Source organism: Hylobates moloch, unplaced genomic scaffold (genome assembly GCF_009828535.3).
Source record: "Hylobates moloch isolate HMO894 unplaced genomic scaffold, HMol_V3 SCAFFOLD_1, whole genome shotgun sequence".
Taxonomy (NCBI): Eukaryota; Metazoa; Chordata; class Mammalia; order Primates; family Hylobatidae; genus Hylobates; species Hylobates moloch.
In genome coordinates, this window is record NW_026652276.1 from 121,116,869 (window position 1) to 121,136,351 (window position 19,483).

Sequence of the window (19,483 nt, forward strand, 5' to 3'; positions counted from 1 at the left end):
GTGCAAGTTTTACCATGCTGGCATCTTTCCAAAAAGTAGGTCTCTGGGGAACAGGAGGACTCCCTGTGAATCGCGCAGTTATGAGTTTATAATATTTACATTTTAGGGAACTTTTGGTTGTATGAAGCTGATAAGGAAGGAGGTGAGCTGCTAGCATAATAAAAAATATATATATATATTTGGTCTAGGCCATTGTTTCCTGGCAGGCACATAGCTGCTAAGACCCTTGGAATATAGGAAGTAGTGTGTTTATGTATGCTAATGAATGACTGGTGACTAGGGGCTGATTGTCAGGGGAACCAACCCTGTAATTAGAAGGTTGGAACTTTCAGGTTCTCTCTCCTCTCATTCCCTTACCTTCCCTCTAACCTCTAGGTAGGGGAGAGAGGGATGGAGGTTGAGTCAATCACTAATGTCCAATGATTTAATATATCATGCCTACATAAGGAAGTTTCCATAAAAACCCAAAAGGACAGTGTTCAGAGTGCTCGTAGGTTGATGAGGACATGGAGGTGCTGGGAGGGTGGTAGGCCTGGAGAGGGCATAGAAGCTCCATGCCCCCACATACCTCGCCCCTATGCATTTCTTCCATCTACTGTTCCTAAATTATATCTGCTTAATAAACCAGTAACCTAGGAAGTAAACTGTATTTCTGCATTCTGTGACTTGTACCAGCAAATTATTGAACGCAATAAGGGGCTCATGGAAATCCTGATTTATACCCAATTGATCAGAAGTGAGAAGGGAAGCCTGGACTTGGGGTTGGCATCTGAAGTAGGGACAATCTTGTGGGACTGAGCCCTTAACCTGTAGGATCTGATGCTAATTCCAGGTGGATAGTGCAAGAATTGAATTGAATTGTAGGACACCCAGTTAGTGTCAACGGAGAAATGGAGAATTGCTTGTTGTGGAACAAATCCACATATATGTTCACAGCAGCGTTGGAAGTGTTGAGTGTGTGTATAGAGAAAAACAGTTTGTGTTTTCTTCTACAGGTTCATGGGGTGTTGTCCCCAGTGTGAGCATCAATCTTAATGCTAAGTAAAGTGAGAAGGGCCACAACAGAAAAGCTGGACTCTTGTGAGTAGGATCATGACTAGTCTGCATATAGAAGTATTTATCACCCAAACCAGGACATTCTTGAGAGTAAAAGGAGTCACTATTATAAATTTTGCAGGAACATCATGGCTCAGTCAATCCAGGACTTCTGGTAAGTCTTGTCATAATTGATGAGAAAAAATTATATGAAATAATCACAATGCCAAATTGTGCTTGGAAAGCCACCCATTTTAAGCCCCACTTTGTTAAATAGGATAGACTCTCAGGAAATTATGTCTCCTCACTAAAAGGGGAAAGCATCCCCCATTCCTGCAGTTTAGACTACTGACTTACCCAATAGTCTGTTCTGGAAACCCTCTTGCATATTTACATATTGGGCTACTTCACAAGTCTTTCTGATAAACTTTATGAAGGCTTTCCAATAATATGCTTGTTCCAGGAAAAATTGTGCTTTTTCAAGTGTATGAAATATCCTGCAGTCAAAAAGAATCCAGAGAAAATTAAAATTTAAAAATGATCTTGCAGATGACAGTTAGATGATTATAAATTTTTCTAAAAACAAATATATGCAAATGCATGGCAGTCCACTTATGTAAGGAAATAGAATCTTTCAAATAGTTCTATTAATTTTTTAAGTTTGTTTACAAACTCCTCTACCTTGATTTGAAAAATGAGGAAAAGCAATTTATAAGAATATATAAAATATAAGACAGAATAAATCAAGAAGGAAAAAAAAGAGGAAAATTAAAGGCCATAACAGGAAGTGAACTTAAAGATTAAGAAAATATGTATTCCCTATTGACATATTTGACGAAGAACATCCTAGCAGTCAACGAAAATGAAAATTGATCACACATATAATTCACAGAGTCATAAAATAAAAACAAGGCAAATTTTCTGTAGAGTTACAGCTCCCAAGAGAAGCTTCCCATTGGTAGGTGGTGCACGATTTCTGAGTAACTAAGTAAACAAGAACTTCAATCACATGCATACCTTGGACTTACCAGGGATCCTCAATTTCTAATGAAAGATTAAGTCAGTGGTTAAACATTAAGGGAACTGTTTCATATTTTACAATTTTTAGATGCTTTCCAGCAGTACCAGTAGGTTAATATTTTAAAAATAAATTGAACCTCTTTCTATTCAAAATATAATCTACCATATTGATCTATCATTTGTGTAGAAGGGGCAGTTGAAATCATTTTGATGTCCCAATTGTTTATAAGTTTCCCACCAAACATGTACTTACACTGTGGAGACAAGCTGGTGCTTACAGTCACTAGAAAAGACATTATTCTCAGGAGAGGGATCAACTCCCAGCAGCAGGAAGAGCCGAGTACAGGAAAGGCTTGCTTCTGACAGCCCCATCTCAAGTTCCTGCCAGTCCAAATATTCTTCAGGTATTAAAACTGACATATTTTTGTGCCAAGTAATGACCTCTTGCAAAATATGATCCTTAACAAGAAAAGAAGATATTGCTTATAATAAATAAAGCAATTCAAATGTGAGTATTTGAGACGCAGCCTTTACCCTGTATCACTTAACAAAGGGTCCACTCAAACTGTACATCAAAGATCATGCCCTATGGCATGGTAATTATCTAAGTTATAGTTCTAGAATTGAATCTTTGTTCATGTTCAGGTTAATGAGTCCAAAAATAAAACTTAATCCAATAATAAAGTAGGATGGGACCCAGTGTCATAGCTATCTGTGTTAGCTAGTTGCGACAAGTAGCCTGTGAACCAGACCTCCTGAGAGACTCACTCTTAGTACCGCCTTCCACAATTCCTCTAAGCTGAGATCTGGCTCACATAAACCCATAGAATGCAGCAGAAGTGAATTGTGCCAGTTCTAGTTCTACCTTCTCTGAGGAGTGGCAGCTCCTACTCTCCCTCCTTGCCTGTTCTTGCTTGTGTGTGGGATCCCTGGATAGCCATGTCAGAAGTCTGGCTACCCTGCTGAAAGGCCATATGGAGAGGTTACCTGGAGAAGAGACATATTGAGTCTGAGAGGAGAATTAGAGGCCCTCGTCTCAGTATCCTAACTAACCAGACTCCAGCCCTCACGGCCATCTGACTGCAACTACATGAATGATGCCCAGTAAGACCATCAGAAGAACCACCCCACTGAGCCCCATCAACCCAGAGTCAGAAGAGAGAGAAAAGAATGTGTTTTGTTTTAGGTCACTGAGCTTTGGGGTGATTTGTTAGTGATATATATCCTAGGCATCATCAAAAAGGCTATCTCAAGTATATGTAACCTATAAATATATAGTTTCCTGCTTTGTATGAGACTACAAGCTAGGCTTTACAGATAAAAAGAAATTTGAGATGGGATTTCTGCCAGGAAAGAGCTAACATCCAGTAGCAAGAAAGGTATTTGCAAACAGGTAATGTTTTTTGTGCCTGCATGCATTCACAAACACTTTTCTTCTCTATTTTGTTCTTTATTTTTTTAATAGGGTCTCACATTGTCACCCAGGCTAGAGTGCAATGTTGTGATCATGGCTCACTGCAGCCTTGACCTGCTGGGCTCAAGCAATTCTCCCACCTCAGCCTCCTGAGTAGCTGATATTACAGGCGTGTGCCACCACATCTGGCTAATTTTTGTTTTTTTGTTTTTGTAGAGATGGGGTTTAGCTATGTTGCCCAGGTTGGTCTTAAACTCCTGGGCTCAAACGATCTGCCCACCTAGACCTCCCAAAGTGCTGGAACTACAGGCCTGAGCTACCATGCCTAGCCCTTCACATACACTTTTCTGCCTGCTTAGCATCCTCTCCTGACTTCTCTTTGCTTCCAAATCTTACACCTCATCTAAGGCTCACTGACTTATTTGGGAAGACTCCTAGATGCTGAGCTCCAAGGCTCTCATTGTTGTTTGCCCTTCTCTACCAAGATAGTATCTTCTTCATGTTTGTACTCCCTTCAGCATAACGTCATGCACAGAGTAGATGCTAAGAAATCATTGATTGAATTATGCACACTATTCAATTACTATCCCAATTTTCATTTTGCTGAGACATCATTTATATTTCACTAGTTTCATTATTTCACTGGTTTTATTTCCATGGTATTTAAGGATATAAAAAAATAGGTAATACTGAGAGAGAAAAATGAACTCTAAAAATATAAATATTGTAATTTTAATTCTCAGTAAGAACAATAGGGCTGGAACTTGACAAAATAATCTTTCCAAACAAATCGTTCAACATTCTGCAGTCCCACTTGAGCACTCAACAGGGGTAGCCCATTGTCCTGGGCAGTTACATGAGAGGAACATGACTTTTAAACCCTGTAACCACTCAAAGCCCCAGTTTTGCTGGGATTGACTAATCACCAGAGAGGCTCCGCTGCTTTTCTTAGCATGTGCAGCCAAGAATGAAGCAGATCAAGGACCCAGGAAGCCCGAAAAGCAGAAGTGGTATGTTTTGAAAGTCTGAGGAATTTCAAGTAGGTTTTGGCCAGGCAGGTGGCATACAACCTTTCAGTCAGACAGAAGGGCCAGCACTGAAGGGCAGCTGGAGTTCAGAGAGCCAGCTTCCTTTAAGTGTGTGGGCTCATGGCAAAACTTTTCTCATTGAAACTCCAGGTTAAATACTAGCATCTTTGGTGAATTTAATCTTAAGCTGGTGCTCTTAGAAGAGCTAAGATGGTAGAATACTTACAGCATCCTCTACTGAACCAAGTAGCTTGTTTAAAACACTGGTCTTGGAGGAGTTACAATAGCACAGTAGTCCCTGGAGACCACCCCATATGCTGGAGTTTCCAGAGGGCAAGAAGACCTCCTTCTCAGAGAAATGACCATTCGGGCAGACAGCATTCTTGGCCAACATCTAAAAGATTAATAAGAGTGGGAAGGAGTAACATTTAAAGAGGCTTAGATACCCTCTTCATGGGCTCAAGAACTGCAAATATAATAATCAATTGTAAGCATTTTAAACACAACATGAAGTTTTGAAAAACCTGCATATTGTTCCCTTTTTTAGCTAGCACAATTCACAAAGGGAGCAAAATTGAATATTGCATGAGCTTCTTGAACATTTTATTAAAAATGCTTATTTATAATTCTTTGTTGTGCTTTACCTGTTTCAGCTCCCAAAAGAACACATCCTTTTCCAGTTTCAATTGGTCAAGTTCAAACCATTTAAAATCATTAGCTGATGTTTCCAGGCAAATGAGGACTTCTGCAAAGTAGACAAATTGATTATTATTCACCTAAGGTAGGTAAGCTTGACTTCTACACACGGCCGTGAATCAATAAACTGGGTCCTGAAAACATGGATTTTTTAAAAACTTGACCTAAAGACACATGCACACATATGTTTATTGCGGCACTATTCACAATAGCAAAGACTTGGAACCAACCCAAATGTCCAACAACAATAGACTGGATTAAGAAAATGTGGCACATATACACCATGGAATACTATGCAGCCATAAAAAATGATGAGTTCATGTCCTTTGTAGGGACATGTATGAAACTAGAAAACATCATTCTCAGTAAACTATCGCAAGGACAAAAAACCAAACACCGCATGTTCTCACTCATAGGTGGGAATTGAACAATGAGAACTCATGGACACAGGAAGGGGAACATCACACTCCGGGGACTGTTGTGGGGTGGGGGGAGGGGGGAGGGACAGCATTAGGAGATATACCTAATGCTAAATGACGAGTTAATGGGTGCAGCAAAACAACATGGCACATGGATACATATGTAACAAACCTGCACATTGTGCACATGTACCCTAAAACCTAAAGTATAATAATAAAAAATAAAAATAAAAAATAAAAAATAAAATAAACTTGACCTATTATTATACATTTTCTTCTCTTCCTTAGAAAGGAAAACAGGAGTCATTGTAATATCATTTTATCCTTTCCGAAGACTAGTGAGAATGAGTTTTTACTTCTAAAGTAACATAAGTAACATCTTCCCTCACTTTTTCCCTCTCCTCCCTGAGAAAATGAAAAGGCTGCAGCCCATCTGGGCAAAAGTGCAAACCCAACTTCCTCAGAAGAGGGAAGAAGGAATAATGCTCACCATAGTCAAGAAAGTTCAAAGAAGGGCATTCTGCAAACCCAGGGGGAACACACTCTCCCTACCGGACATCAAGAAGCATTGGTGGGAGGAGGTGGTAGAAGGAACAGAATACAAAAGATTCGCTTATTCACAACGCACTGTGGTCCCTTTACAGCCTGAAAAACCATGGATGCTGCTGTGAATGTGAAAGTCAACCCAGCCCTAGGACACTGCTTGTCATAGGCCACAGCATGGGCTTAAGGAAAACAGAAGGATGCGCTCTTCACGGTGCCCTCATTGTCTATTTAGCCTTGGTGTGCTGTATTTTAAATTCCCTAGAAGGCATCAGAGTAAAGCATAAATATGCATACGACATCAGCAAAGTTATCTCCCAATTTTACAATGTGTCAGGCAGTTTCAAGTCCATTTTCCAATACATTTCACATTTACTCTTAGTGAGTCAGGGACAAATAACACCAAAGCTAGCTTACCTTGGACAAAATGTAAATTCTGAGCTATCGCATTTCTGAGAGCTCCATCAAGCTGAAGAAATCTCTTCAGTGCCGGCCACTGGGGCAGGTTTTGCAGCAAGCTTTGCAATTTCCACAGATGCTGTAATCTGAGGGCAAAAATAAATAAATGAAATAAAATGAAAAGCAGTTCAAAGTGCCAACTAGGGAAATAAAAATTCCGTTCAAAGGAAAATATTCCACTGCTTTGAGAAAGTGTGTTCACTAGACTGAAAGTCACACTTCATCACACAACCAGGTTCTTGACAAATTGCATTGAGTCACCTGATTTGGAGATTCTTTCGCTACTGAATATGGATTAAGCATTCTCTTTACCCCAAAATGGAAAAGTATGTTCCTAGGAATGTGTAAAAGAAGTGAGGGTTAGGATAAAGTTTCACATGGGATCTAAAAACATTTGCCTTGAAGCCTATAGTTAATAAGATATAGAAAAATATTTTGAGAAAAGTTTCAAAATATAGAGATGGTGTGTGGTGGTGTACAGGACCCATCGCAATGGTCCCAACTTGGGCCAATTGGCAATGCCTGTAGGATTCTCCAAGGTCAAAGGAAGAACGACCAGCCAGGCAGCTCAATACAAATAGTCCCTGGAGTGTCAGACTAACGGGCTCCAGACACGGAAGAAATAACTGAGAAGAGAAGCTGGAAAGAAAATGAGTTTGATAACATGAGGAACCTGAAATTGGGAATAAATATGGGAGATGGAGGAGCAAGGCATAGCCACACTGTGGGCGGCAGAACTGCCCAGAGCAGGTGAGTCCAGGCTTTCTGTGTCTTTGAGCAACTACACAGAATCCTCACCCATGATAAACTAAGCAAGCTACTAAAAGAGAAAAGCAGAAAGAGATGTAGCTACTTGAAGGCCAAGCAAAATGTTCCACTGGCTGGAGCCATCCCACAGCTTTGGGCACCCGGCGTCATTTCGACTTCTGTGCCATAGTGGTCAGTCTCTTCATGGCACCTTGATAGTTTGGGGTTAAACACAGGCTTGATAAATAGTTGCTGCTATTCTCTAGCTAGAGAGCTGATGGACCCGAGCACTGTAGAGGGTATAGAGAGAGTGAGCAAAGTCCCAATGATAATTCTCCTACGAGACACCAGCAGGAACTGGTACCCATCCCCATGTCATAACCCTACAAGGCGGAGCAATTGCTCCATCACAGCCACGTGCTTGGGCTTTCTGGCTGCTGACCAGACTCCTGACACCTCATGCTAGAGTGAAGCTAGACACATGGCTTTTGGACCTGGCCATCTGCAGAATGAACTGGGCTTAGGTTAGTCGTTGCTCTGACTGGATTACACTGAGAAGGAAGCAGAGTGGCTCCTGGAAAGAACTAGAAAGTGAGAAAGAGAGATTATTTTATGTTCCCCAAACAAAAAAGAAATGCTGTGTGGCTTGGAACCTGGATCTTACTGTCAAGTCTCTTTAAACTCTGACAAGCAACCACATGGCCAGACCCTGGGGACTATTCCCCCCACTTCACATTCACAACAGCATGTGACATTGAAGGGTGAGTCCTTGCTGGAGGGCCCAGAGGCACCTCTGTGAGTCCTTGCCTTGCCAAAGTCCACGCTATCTGCTAGAGCCTGGGTGAAGAGCTCCCACACCTCAGCCACCCCAACTGCAGGGACATGGGCAGGAACCAGACAGAACCTGGAGGAGAAAAGGCAGTCTGTAATCACACGAAGAATTCAGTAGAAAACTGAGAGTCTGGTGTGATTTCCATTTATTTTGGGTGAACTTTGCGGTTGAGGAAGAGAAAAAGATATGAACAATTCGCTATGGAGACAAGGTAGGAAAAAAGGGATGGGGTTTCTTGGACCAAAGCTAATGATAAAAGATATACAGTTTTCTGCTAAGGGTGCGTGTGAATCTCAGAAAGATTTAAAGAAGGCTGAAGGGGGCCAGGTGCGGTGGCTCATGCCTGGAATTCCAGCACTTTGGGAGGCAGAGGAGGGCAGACCACTTGATGCCAAGAGTTCAAGACCAGCCTGGCCAATATGGTGAAACCCTGTCTCTACTAAAAATGCAAAAATTAGCTGGGCAGTAGTGGTGTGAGCCTGTAATCCCAGCTACTCAGGAGGCTGAAGCAGGAGAATCACTTGAGTCTGAGAGGTGGAGGTTGCGGGGAGCCAAGATTGTGCCATTGCACTTCAGCCTGGGCAACAGAGCGAGACTCTGTCTCAAAGCAAAACAAAACAAAACAAAGAAAAAAAAAAAACAGCAGGTGGATAGCAAAGCCAGTGTTTGGGCCTCATCTTCCTGGCACTGAGAATGTGTGGAAATTTTATATGGGGGCAGAAGAATGTGGGCTATCCTAGCTTTGTACCTAGAGTGTGGTGTAGTCTTCAGCTTCCCCAATCTCTGTAGGACTAAGAGCCAGGTACAGCTTCCTGGGGCTTCAATCCCCTGGCCTGGCACAGAACAGGCAAAATCCTAGGCTAAAGTGCCAGGGGGCATTCGAGATTTGTAGGATAATTACGGTGACTTAATGTGGTGTTTCTATTAATGTGCATGAAGTTAACAGACCAGCAGGGAGGTTTTCGATATCCCCAATGCAATGTCCCTGCATTTGTTCATTTATGACAGAGGTTTTGTCCTTGCCCTTTGCCTAGGACACTGCTTCAAGGAATCTTTGCTGGCTCCCTGCATCCATCCTCCTATAGCTTTTATGGCCCTGATAGGGAACTATATTTCTGCCTTTAGCACAAGCACCTCATGCCCCAGAACATCTCTTAAGTAAAAGTTAGGAAATAGGACCTTCAAAAGCAAGATCCTGTTTGCTAACAGCTCCAGAAAATGTGAAAGAATTGGAAGTGTTTAGAATTGCTATTTCTTAAGTAATCATAATAACACAATATGGCCCTATCCAATTCTGTCATCACAACTCTCCTTCATGGTACACAGAGAGCAAGAATTTGTGTGACCTGGTTTGAAATGAACATTTTTGAGATAATATTGAGAAATCATATTGTTATTTTCCAAAGAGAGCCTTAACTTCAGAAGGATAATAAAATTCAAGTTACTACAAACTGCCACACCTACTGAGGAAAAAGATCTAGTCGGCTATTTTGGTGAATAAATTGTGGTTATCTTAAAAAGGAAGAAACAAGTTCCACCATTTCCTACTTCTAAAATATGTCCGGACCTTACGTAAACACTTCAACTATACAAAATCTTTAAGTAAATATAAAAACATATTTTTTGAAGAGGAAGATTCTAGGAAAAGAGCTACTCATGTAAGGTAGTCCTGTACATAAAAATGCCTCCGAAATGTATTTATTCATTTTTAAACAAATGCCAAAGACATAAAATCTAAAATCCAGGAAACTGACACCTTCTCAAATATTGCTCCCGTATTCGGTCGATTGCAGCCTCTGAATAGGCATCCAGAGTGCTGCCAAGACTTCTATCCTTGTGATGGTCCACAATGAAAGCCTCTGATTTCCCATTTGCTAATTAGAAATTCATTGTTTAGCTGTAGTTTTACAGAATGTGTTTCTAACAGTATCATCATTCACTCTTTAACATTCTGCGTCATCTACCTAATCAATAATCAAACAGGGAAATGCGACTTACATCTTTGGAAATATATGATTATCTTTTGGGCCATCTGCTGCCAAGCTGTCATTCAGCAGGAGCAGCGCAGTGTGCAGAGCTTCCACCACCTTCCAGGGCTTGCTCTGTTCTTCAAACTGATTCCTGAGAGCCTCCAGACTATGGCCCATGCCTGTGAGTGTCTTCTGAAGCAGGCTACCCTGTTGCCACTGATCAAACACCTACAAATTCGGAAACCAAAATACTAGCATTAATAATAGCAAATTGGAAAGAACAGTATTTAGTTAAGAAATATTAACATATCACTCTAGATGACAGACAGCCAATCTTTATTTTTTGGTAAATTAAAATGTCTGTTAGCAATTGCAGTATGATTTAATTTCTACTCAGAAATTAAAGATTTCATGTTGCAACAATGGATGCACACAACTTTATAATCTCTGCCTTATTTCTCTTTTTTCCCCCAAAGAGAAAAAGAAGGGAATAACATACACCTCTAAACAAATGAAATATAATTTAAAACCTAAACGAACATATTTAGGATAGCATAAATATATTTGCATATTTTTAAATATATACCAAAGTTAATACATTGTTACTAAGTGCCATTTTATGACATGGACATGGGGAGGATGATACTGAAGTCAATTAGCAATGTGGTTTATCATCAACATTACACAAAAATAGATCATTCTTGCCCAAGCCTAATAGCATGGAGAGGTGCAGGATGTGCATGTGTATGTGCTAACTATGCCTTAATTAACCATGAGTTATGTTACCCAGATAATGCACAAAGCAAGTGTGTCCACTAGACCATTGGATGCTGGTCATTTCAGCACTGTCCCTTGATTATTTTAGTGTTGGATGATTTTAGTGCCAAGAAGCGGATGACAACACCTATATATTTTTAACGATGTTTTATCTTCTATTTGAGATTTTGGCCTTTATACATGACACATATTAGCAGGGAACAAAGTTAAAGAGGTGTGTTATTTAAGGAAAAACATGAGACAGAGACGGCAAAGCCTGATAAAACAAATGGGAAGTGACTGCCAGGGGAGCTCTGCCTCACAGTCTCCAAAACCTCCCCAAGAAGCACAAAGCTGTGAAACAGCCAGGGCTCCATGAGCTTCTGAGGCCAGGAGCAATCTAATCACTCAGGCACTGTGCCCCACACCAACATCTCTGTAAAGATAGACTAGAGCCTCCCTTCGTGTTGTTAAATTACGGTCACTGAAATCACAGTCACTGTTTGTGCACAGAGCTTCTGGTCAAAACCAGAGTGAAGAAACAAGGCCAGTCTAGAGCTCAAAGTGCTAGAGGGATGCCCAATGCTAGCATGCAAATGTCCAAAGAGCTGGTCAAAGTACTCCAGGGCAATCTCATGCACCAATAACAGAGCACGGATCTAGGAACTTCTGAGTTGCCAAGGTGTGTGTGCAAGCCTAGGATGGACTGTTTGGTGATGACTGTTGAGGGCCTAGGCCTATGGAGCTGGAGCCAGTTGATGCACATGGGACAAGGTGCACTCAATGGCCAGGATGCGGGGCTCCTAAGGCCCTTTCCTTGGAGGGACATAAAATCCAACAGTAAACATGGCAGGGCAGGGGAGGAGAACAGATTTGGACACTCAAACTGGCACACCTTTGAACAGAACATAGAGAGAGGGGACAGCACCTGTTGGTAGACTCGCAGCCAGCTGACTGCATGGACAAGATAGTTTTTGGCTTCTGACCACTTGGGGTGGCAGTCTCCAATGTGGCCCCATTTCTCAGCTTCATCCTCTGATGTGCTGGACAAGACTGAACACATCATCTTCTCCAAGGAGCTGTCTGTGGGAATCTGACAACAATATGAAAAAATATTTAGACATAAAGCTCCTTTCCTAGAACCTTCCTCTTCTAAAAATAACACCACGATCTTGCCATAGTAAAAGTTCTTATATTTGCTTGATTGAAGAAGTAACAAGTGATGATATCTATGTGATTTACCTTGAGGGAAGACTTGGTAGTTTTAAAAAAAAAAAGGTTGTATTTTTCAGTTTCATCCACAAACAATAGGAAGAGCTGTTTCTCCAGGCCAAGGACATGGAGATGACATCAAATCTTGTTTCTTTTCATTCTCAGGCCAAAAGTGAACATGGGTCAGCCCAGTTTAATTGATACTTTGGACTAACAAAGTTGTTTTGCCAAGAACTTTCTTTTCTGATTATCAAAAGTGGATAAAATTGGAAAGATTCCAATTGAAGTCCTGGGTCAGAAACTGTTTAACATTTTTGAACCAAATCTCCTTTATTTTATACATGAACTTCAACACAGTGGCCGGGTGCGGTGGCTCACGCCTGTAATCCCAGCGCTTTGGGAGGCCGAGGCAGGTGGATCACAAGGTCAGGAGATCGAGACCATCCTGGCTAACACGGTGAAACCCTGCCTTTACTAAAAAAAACAAAAAATTAGCCAGGCATGGTGGTGGGTACCTGTAGTCCCAGCTACTCAGAAGGCTGAGGCAGGAGAATGGCGTGAACCCAGGAGGCAGAGCTTGCAGTGAGCGGAGATTGCGCCACTGTACTCCAGCCTGGGTGACAGAGTGAGACTCCGTCTTAAAGAAAAAGAAAAAAAAGAACTTCAACTTCAACAGAGTTCCTCTAACACTGCTTTGTAAATACTTATGTTTGTGATATAATGAAGCACATTCCCATATTACATCATTTTACAACAATTATAATGCCATCTTTAAGAGAGATTCTGTTGATGACTGCCATGGTCTAAATGCTTGTGGACTCTCTGCCAAAATTCATATTTTGAAATCCTAGCCCCCAAAGTGATGGTATAAGGAGGTGGGGCCCTGGGGAGCTGGTCAGATCATGAGGGTGAACACTTGTGAATGGGATTAGCACCCTGATAAAAGAGACCCAGGGAGTTCCCTTACCCCTTCTACCATGTGAGGACACAGCAAGATAAATTTCTGTTGTTTACAAGTCTACGGTCTTTTGTTATCACAGCCTGAATTGACTAAACAATGACAATAGTCAGAAAGCTTAATTTTAGTCCCATGTGTTCACTTTTAGGTTCTTTTAAGATCAGGATTTAAAATATTAACCTGTGACTGTCAAAGCACAAGGTCCCTGATGTTTTGTTCTATTTTTTTCCCTTAATTAAAAATAATCAACAATACCATGTATCATGTTAGATAGATAAGGCCAAGTCCCCACTCAGATGCTCACAGTCTATGAGAGGCAGATATGTAGCCGTCAGGTTCCCTGGGACATGCCCTATTATGGAAGGTTGAAGAAGTAGAGGCAGAGGCTGAAGTGAGGTCACAGGAGATCCACAGAGGATGTGAGGTTAGATAAATCATTTTCCAATTCGGGAAGCAGAGGCAGGGAAAGAGGAGGAATATTCTCTTGCAGGGGCAGCATGTGCTGAGGCCCCCAGCAGGCCCAGAGAGTGACAGGGTCAGGAGTCAGACAGACCCCAGGGAGGGCCTAGGCACACAGGCTGATGCAGATGGAAAGAGCCCTGTGAAACCAGCTTTGCAGATTATGAGAGTGAGAGAAGTCTAGCATGGCTGACTCCACCTTGCTTCTAGCCTCAGAGGCTGGCTGTCCTTGCTCACTCCTAGGCATATACCAAGCTAACCATGGGAGGAATTTAGTTTGTAGTTTAACTTTTTAGCAAGCTTGATAGTAGTCCCTCCCTAAGATGAATCCCCTCATTTATCAGGTACAGAACCTGCCCTTGTAAGACTAATAAAAGGCCACAAGATTAAGATTATGGGAGGGGCTTGAATGCTGCTAAAATGTAGGTGTAGCTAAATGATAACCAGCCACTGGTCCCTAGCTTGCCTTCTATAATCCCTCGCTGCTCAGGAGTCATGGGGCCAAAGATCACAAGATATGTGACTTCCTCAATTGCTCCTATAGATAACATCACTATTGTCAAACCCAAGATTGGTCTTTTGAGACGTTTTTCAGACTTTTGCATTTTTCCACATCCTTGTGATTTCATCCCCAACCAATCAGCAGAACTCATTTGCTAGTCCCCTGCCCACCAAATTATCCAAAAAAAACAAAACAAAACAAAACAAAAACCCTAGCCTCTGAGTTCTCAAGGAGGCTGATTTGAGTAATAACTCCAGTTCTTTCCCTTGGCTAGCTCTGCATTAATTAAACCCTTTCTCTACTGCAATACTGCAGTCTCAGTGAATTGGTTTTGTCTGTGCAGTGGGCAGGAAGAGCTCACCAGGCAATTACATTTACAAAGGGTGAGAAGCAGGCAATGGTACCCCAAGATGTCCATGTCCCAATCCCAAAAGCCCATGAATATGTTATGTTGTATGGCAAGTGAGATTTAAGGCTGCAGATGAAATTAAGGCTGCTTATCACCTGGCCTTGAGATGGGAGATTATTCTGGGTAACCTGGTGAGCCCAGTGTAACCACAAGGGTTCTTATTGGAGAAAGGAGGCAAAAATGTCAGTGCCCAAGTGATGGGATATGAGAAGGACTAGACCTGCCATTACTGGCTTTGATGATTGAGAAAGAGGCTCAGACCCAAGGAATGTGGATGGCCACTAGAAGCTGGAAAAAGCAAGAAAACAGAATATGCCACCCCAAAGTATGTTTCTTTGGCATATGGATTATTTTGAGCTAAAGACAAACTGAAAACCAGCAGAGGCAGGAAAAACTTCTTACCATTCCATAACCGTTTAAAAATAGAGTATAAATTTCCTTTTGGTAAAGGAAATTTAGATTTATAAGGAAAATTTACATTATTAAGATAATTTTCAACTGTAAAGATGTCTCCTACCAGAAAGAGAGCTGCTTCTCCAAATAACTCTGATCACCTGGGAGATTTCTCTGCAAAACAGGATAACTCATTCACCATATATTTCCTCCCCTCACCTTCCCATAACTTGCCTTGCTACTCAGAAACCCAAAACCCCCTTTCCTTTGTATAGATAGCCTTGGATGGCATGTAAGCCTTAATAATCTGGCTGCTTCCTTAAAACACAGGTGATCCTTGATCTACAATGAGGTTACATCCTCATCAACCCATCGTGACTTGAAAATATCATGAGCCAAGAACACATTTAGTACACCCAACCTCAAAACATAACCAAACTTAACCTAGCCTACCTGAACTGTGCTCAGAACACATACATTAGCCTACAATTGGAAAAATAATCTAACACAAAACTTATCTTATAATAAAGTATTTATTATCTCATGTAATTTATTGAATACTGTACTGAAAGTGAAAAGCAGAATGGTCATCAGGGAAGATCTACACATTTCTCTTTGCGAACTCCCATACTTACATACACAATAACTGGTTTTCCTCTTGTTTATCTATCCCATTGAAGATGAAATAATAGAGGAAAAAAGAATTTTTCCTCCCCCACAACAGTATGTCTCCTTGACCTCAAGAAGGACTGCAGCCCTGCAGACACCTTGATTCTAGCCCAGTGAGACCATTTCAGGCGTCTGACCTCCAGAACACTATGATAAAAGAAAATGTCGGTTGCCTTAAGGCACTATGTTGGGGGTAACTTGCTACAGCAGCAATAGAAAGCTCACACACATGATGTACAATTTCCATGGAGCTTTGTTGATATACACAGTGGTATTTTCTGATCACTTTCCTTTTAATTCTAATCTCAATATAATTAACATTCTAAGGTAAAAGTTTTACATAGTTCACTCAAACGATAATATAATGAGAAAACGGGGTTATAAAGATGGAGAAAACTAGAATAAAAGTCAGCCAACTGGGGTTTCATATTCCATCTACATCAGCATCCATGAGAAAACCCAAGGGTCACAATCTCAAGTCCTGTGGTAGGTAGACAGTTCATAAAATTGTGAGATGATTAATAAAATTGTGCCAGGGATACAAGAAGCACAAAATTTAGTATACTTTGGTGGAGCCTAAACCTACCTGGTAGAACTGGTTTTTCAAACACCAAGCCAGCAAGAGGGTCTACTGGCTGCAACCCAACCGTCTAACCCCCGAGACTGAGAGCACAGATCCAGAATCTAAATACTGAAAGCAACAGTCTGAACACAAACTAGCTGCATTGAAACGTGAAAAGTGCTATCTGGGAAGACCAGGTTGTGGGGAACTCACACAAAAGTGAGCAAAATCTACATACCCAGCATGGACTGAGATCCTAACAGAAGAGAGTGGGTCCTCTCCAAACATTCCTAGCTCAACACTGACCTAGGAGCTGCACCAGAAATGCTCTAACCCTGGAGGTGGAGTCTATGGACCAAAGCTCCAAGTCCCGAATAGTTCTTGGACCTGCACCATGCAAAGCGGAAGTGCCCTACAAATGGGCTGGAGTGACAAAAGGGACTCTGTAACTAAAAAATATCTCCCAGAACCTCAGCAATATCAGCAGTGAACTGGGTCTTGGCGATCATCCAGTCCAACTCCCTTATTTCACCTAGTTAGGGAAGAGGCTCAACTTTGGTGAACCCAGCTGGCATCCATAACCTACAGCTCCTACTCTTCTAATGAAAACTATCTCTTTACCTGGAAATTCACCCACTTGTATCCCCACTCACTACAGCTGGTGCACCATCTTCCTACCTGGACCCCACTAGCGCTGTCTTCAGAATCTCACACCCTCACTTGACCTGGCCTATCCCACTGCTAGTTCCCAGAGCAATCAAGTGTCATATTATTTCCAAGCTGCCTTTCCATTCTGGGATAAAACTACACGGTAAGAAGAAAGAGACACTTCTAGAAAAGCTGGAGACAGCAGGGGTCTCTTCTGTGTAAGGAGTTCGGGTTTTAGCCGAACTCTCCTGTCTGGCTGCCTCTCCTGTGGCACCCGCAGCATGCTCTAGATCCAGTCTCCAGGAAAGACCCAGCGGTGTGAGAAGCAGTCAAGCATGTGTACCTCCTTTAGTTCAGCTGAATAGTTCAGGATCTGTTCCGTGTGAAGATCATCAAAGCCAAACTGGGATTTGAGATCATACTGGACTTTCTGTGGATCCCACACTATATTCTGCATGGACAGGTGGTAAACTGGCTCTGTTGGAACAACAAAAGATTTACACCAGCAGTTGTTTGAATATTTTGATATGTCTAATGTAATTCAGAAAAAAAATACCTTTTTCACCTCTAAAGGAAGAGCAAATGAAGACCAAACACCACTGGGGCATCAAATAGAAAAAGCAAACAGAGTAAACACTTGCTGCTATAGGGGAATGGTGCGGTGTCCCATGCTCCCTGGCACAAATAGTTGCAACATTTCCAGAAGATAATTTTAAAACATATTTCAAGAGCTTTATAAAATTCAAGTCATTGAACCCAATAATTTGACTTCTAAAAATCTTTCTCAAGAAGATTGATCAGATATCTGAGCAAAAATTAAGGTACGACAATATTTTATTGGTTCTATACTGATAAAATATTGAAAACCAGCTAAGTGTCTAGTATCAAGGGAAAGGATAAATTATAGTATATCCATAGCATAAAATACTATGGAGTCTTTAAAACTGTATTCTCAATAATTATTTGAAGTCATAAGAGAAAGTTCCCCTAACTCAAGTTATCAACATATAAAATTCATGAGCTACCCAAAAAACCCATGGCACTATCTAGAAGTGACACATTCAAAATATAAATCGAAGACCCCCAAGGTATGACAAAATCTCTGGGGAGTATGCCTCAGCAACTGCAAACATAAAAACACATAAATTTCAAGGTGTGTTTGAACCTTGAACCTTCATTTAGAAATTAGATTGTTTCAGATCGTGATTCAGCACCCATTGACTGAGCCCCTTCACCTGCCAGCCACTGTTAAGCCATTTTCACATGCATTATCTTATAGGATCCTTATAATTGCAGTGAAGTCTACAAAAAAAAAAAGCACAATCCATGACATTTACAAAGACAGACCAAGTCAAGGGGGACTTCAGGAAGGTATTAAAGATGGGGGAAATCCCAGAAATACAAGACTTTTTGTTTCCAGTCTGATTGCCTTTACATGGCATCATGGGAGGAAAAAGGATTGGTGTCTGAGATTAAAACCAGCATTTATTTTATGTTGAAGAGGTACTAGGACCTAGACTAAGAATATACCATGGGAGGTCTCACTTAGTCCTCCAACAACACTATGACGTAGGTGCTGTAATTATCCCCTTTTTCTTAGAGTCCCACTTGTTAGATTAAGTCTCTGATTCAAACCCAAATGATCTGGCTCCCGAAGCTGAGCTGTAACTATTAATCTCTACTGGCCTCAGAAGGTATTCGAATTATTCACAGAGTTCCAGAAAGGAGAGAAAAAATAGTGACATCAGTGTAGCATATTTATAAAAATATAAAATCTTTCTCAAAAGGTAAAAGACAACTTGGATTCAGAAATTTGTTGCTAAACAACAGAGAATTCAGAATGTGTAGATTAACAGTTTCAGTGCATAACATAATTGGACCAGTAGCCTAAAGCCACGTGAGGCCACTCATCCCTTCCTCTTCACACTGGAATTGGCTCATCAGGCAAAAGAATTTTTCTTGGAGACCAGAGACATGAAGACAATTTTTAGTTACCTCTCAAAGTATGTTTTGTAATAGCGTTCCTTAGCTTTGACTTGCTGGAGAGTTAACAGAAAATTGTTTATTTTAATTACATTCTTAACGGTAATTACATTTTCAATTGTAAGGCAAATTGGTTGTTGTAATTTGGATGATGTACAAAAACTTGAGCTTCTAAATGAGTTTGTTAAATTAAAGTCACTGGGAAGATTTCAATGAGGTGTTTTATTCATCTCGCACCCCACCTCTGGGTTTTGTTCTCAGCATAAGAAATAGTTCCCAGTGGAACTAACCCAACCTGAAAATGGAGTTAAACATTAATGAGCTAGCTTTTCTCTTACAGAAAGCTAAAAAAAAAAAAAAAAAAAGGCCTTTCTATGTGGGTCTCATGGTGCTGAGTCACAAGCAACAAGAAGAAAGAAGCAACAGGTGAAATTTGGGGCCATAGAGAGTTTCATGTTAGTTTGCTCCATGAAGCAGCAAAATTCTGAATGGGACTGTAGAAATTTCTGTGTATAACAATCTCATTGTATGATAGTTCAGAGCTGGGCACAGTGGCTCACACCTGTAATCCCAGCACTTTGGGAGGCCGAGGAGGGCAGATCACCTGAGGTCAGGAGTTTGAGACCAGCCTGGCCAACATGGTGAAACCATGTCTCTACCAAAAATACAAAAATCAGCCAGGCGTGGTGATGCACGCCTGTAGTCCCAGCTACTCGGTTGGCTGAGACAGGAGAATTGCTTGAACCCAGGAGGGAGAGGTTGCAATGAG

The 19,483-nt window shown here is 41.2% G+C and overlaps 1 protein-coding gene across 1 annotated transcript in view; it reads right to left on the minus strand.

The window, feature by feature from the left end:
• The window catches only part of ABCA13 (ATP binding cassette subfamily A member 13), a 509,835-nt gene that overhangs the window by 432,835 nt on the left and 57,517 nt on the right, over positions 1–19,483 (minus strand). The window contains exons 8-15 of the mRNA XM_032758123.2: positions 17,075–17,208; positions 11,848–12,012; positions 10,192–10,391; positions 6,573–6,700; positions 5,142–5,242; positions 4,724–4,891; positions 2,309–2,514; positions 1,393–1,532 (exon numbers count right to left, since the gene is read on the minus strand). Of these exons, the coding sequence (XP_032614014.1) occupies positions 1,393–1,532; positions 2,309–2,514; positions 4,724–4,891; positions 5,142–5,242; positions 6,573–6,700; positions 10,192–10,391; positions 11,848–12,012; positions 17,075–17,208 (1,242 nt within the window). The remainder of the gene's footprint in view (positions 1–1,392; positions 1,533–2,308; positions 2,515–4,723; positions 4,892–5,141; positions 5,243–6,572; positions 6,701–10,191; positions 10,392–11,847; positions 12,013–17,074; positions 17,209–19,483) is intronic.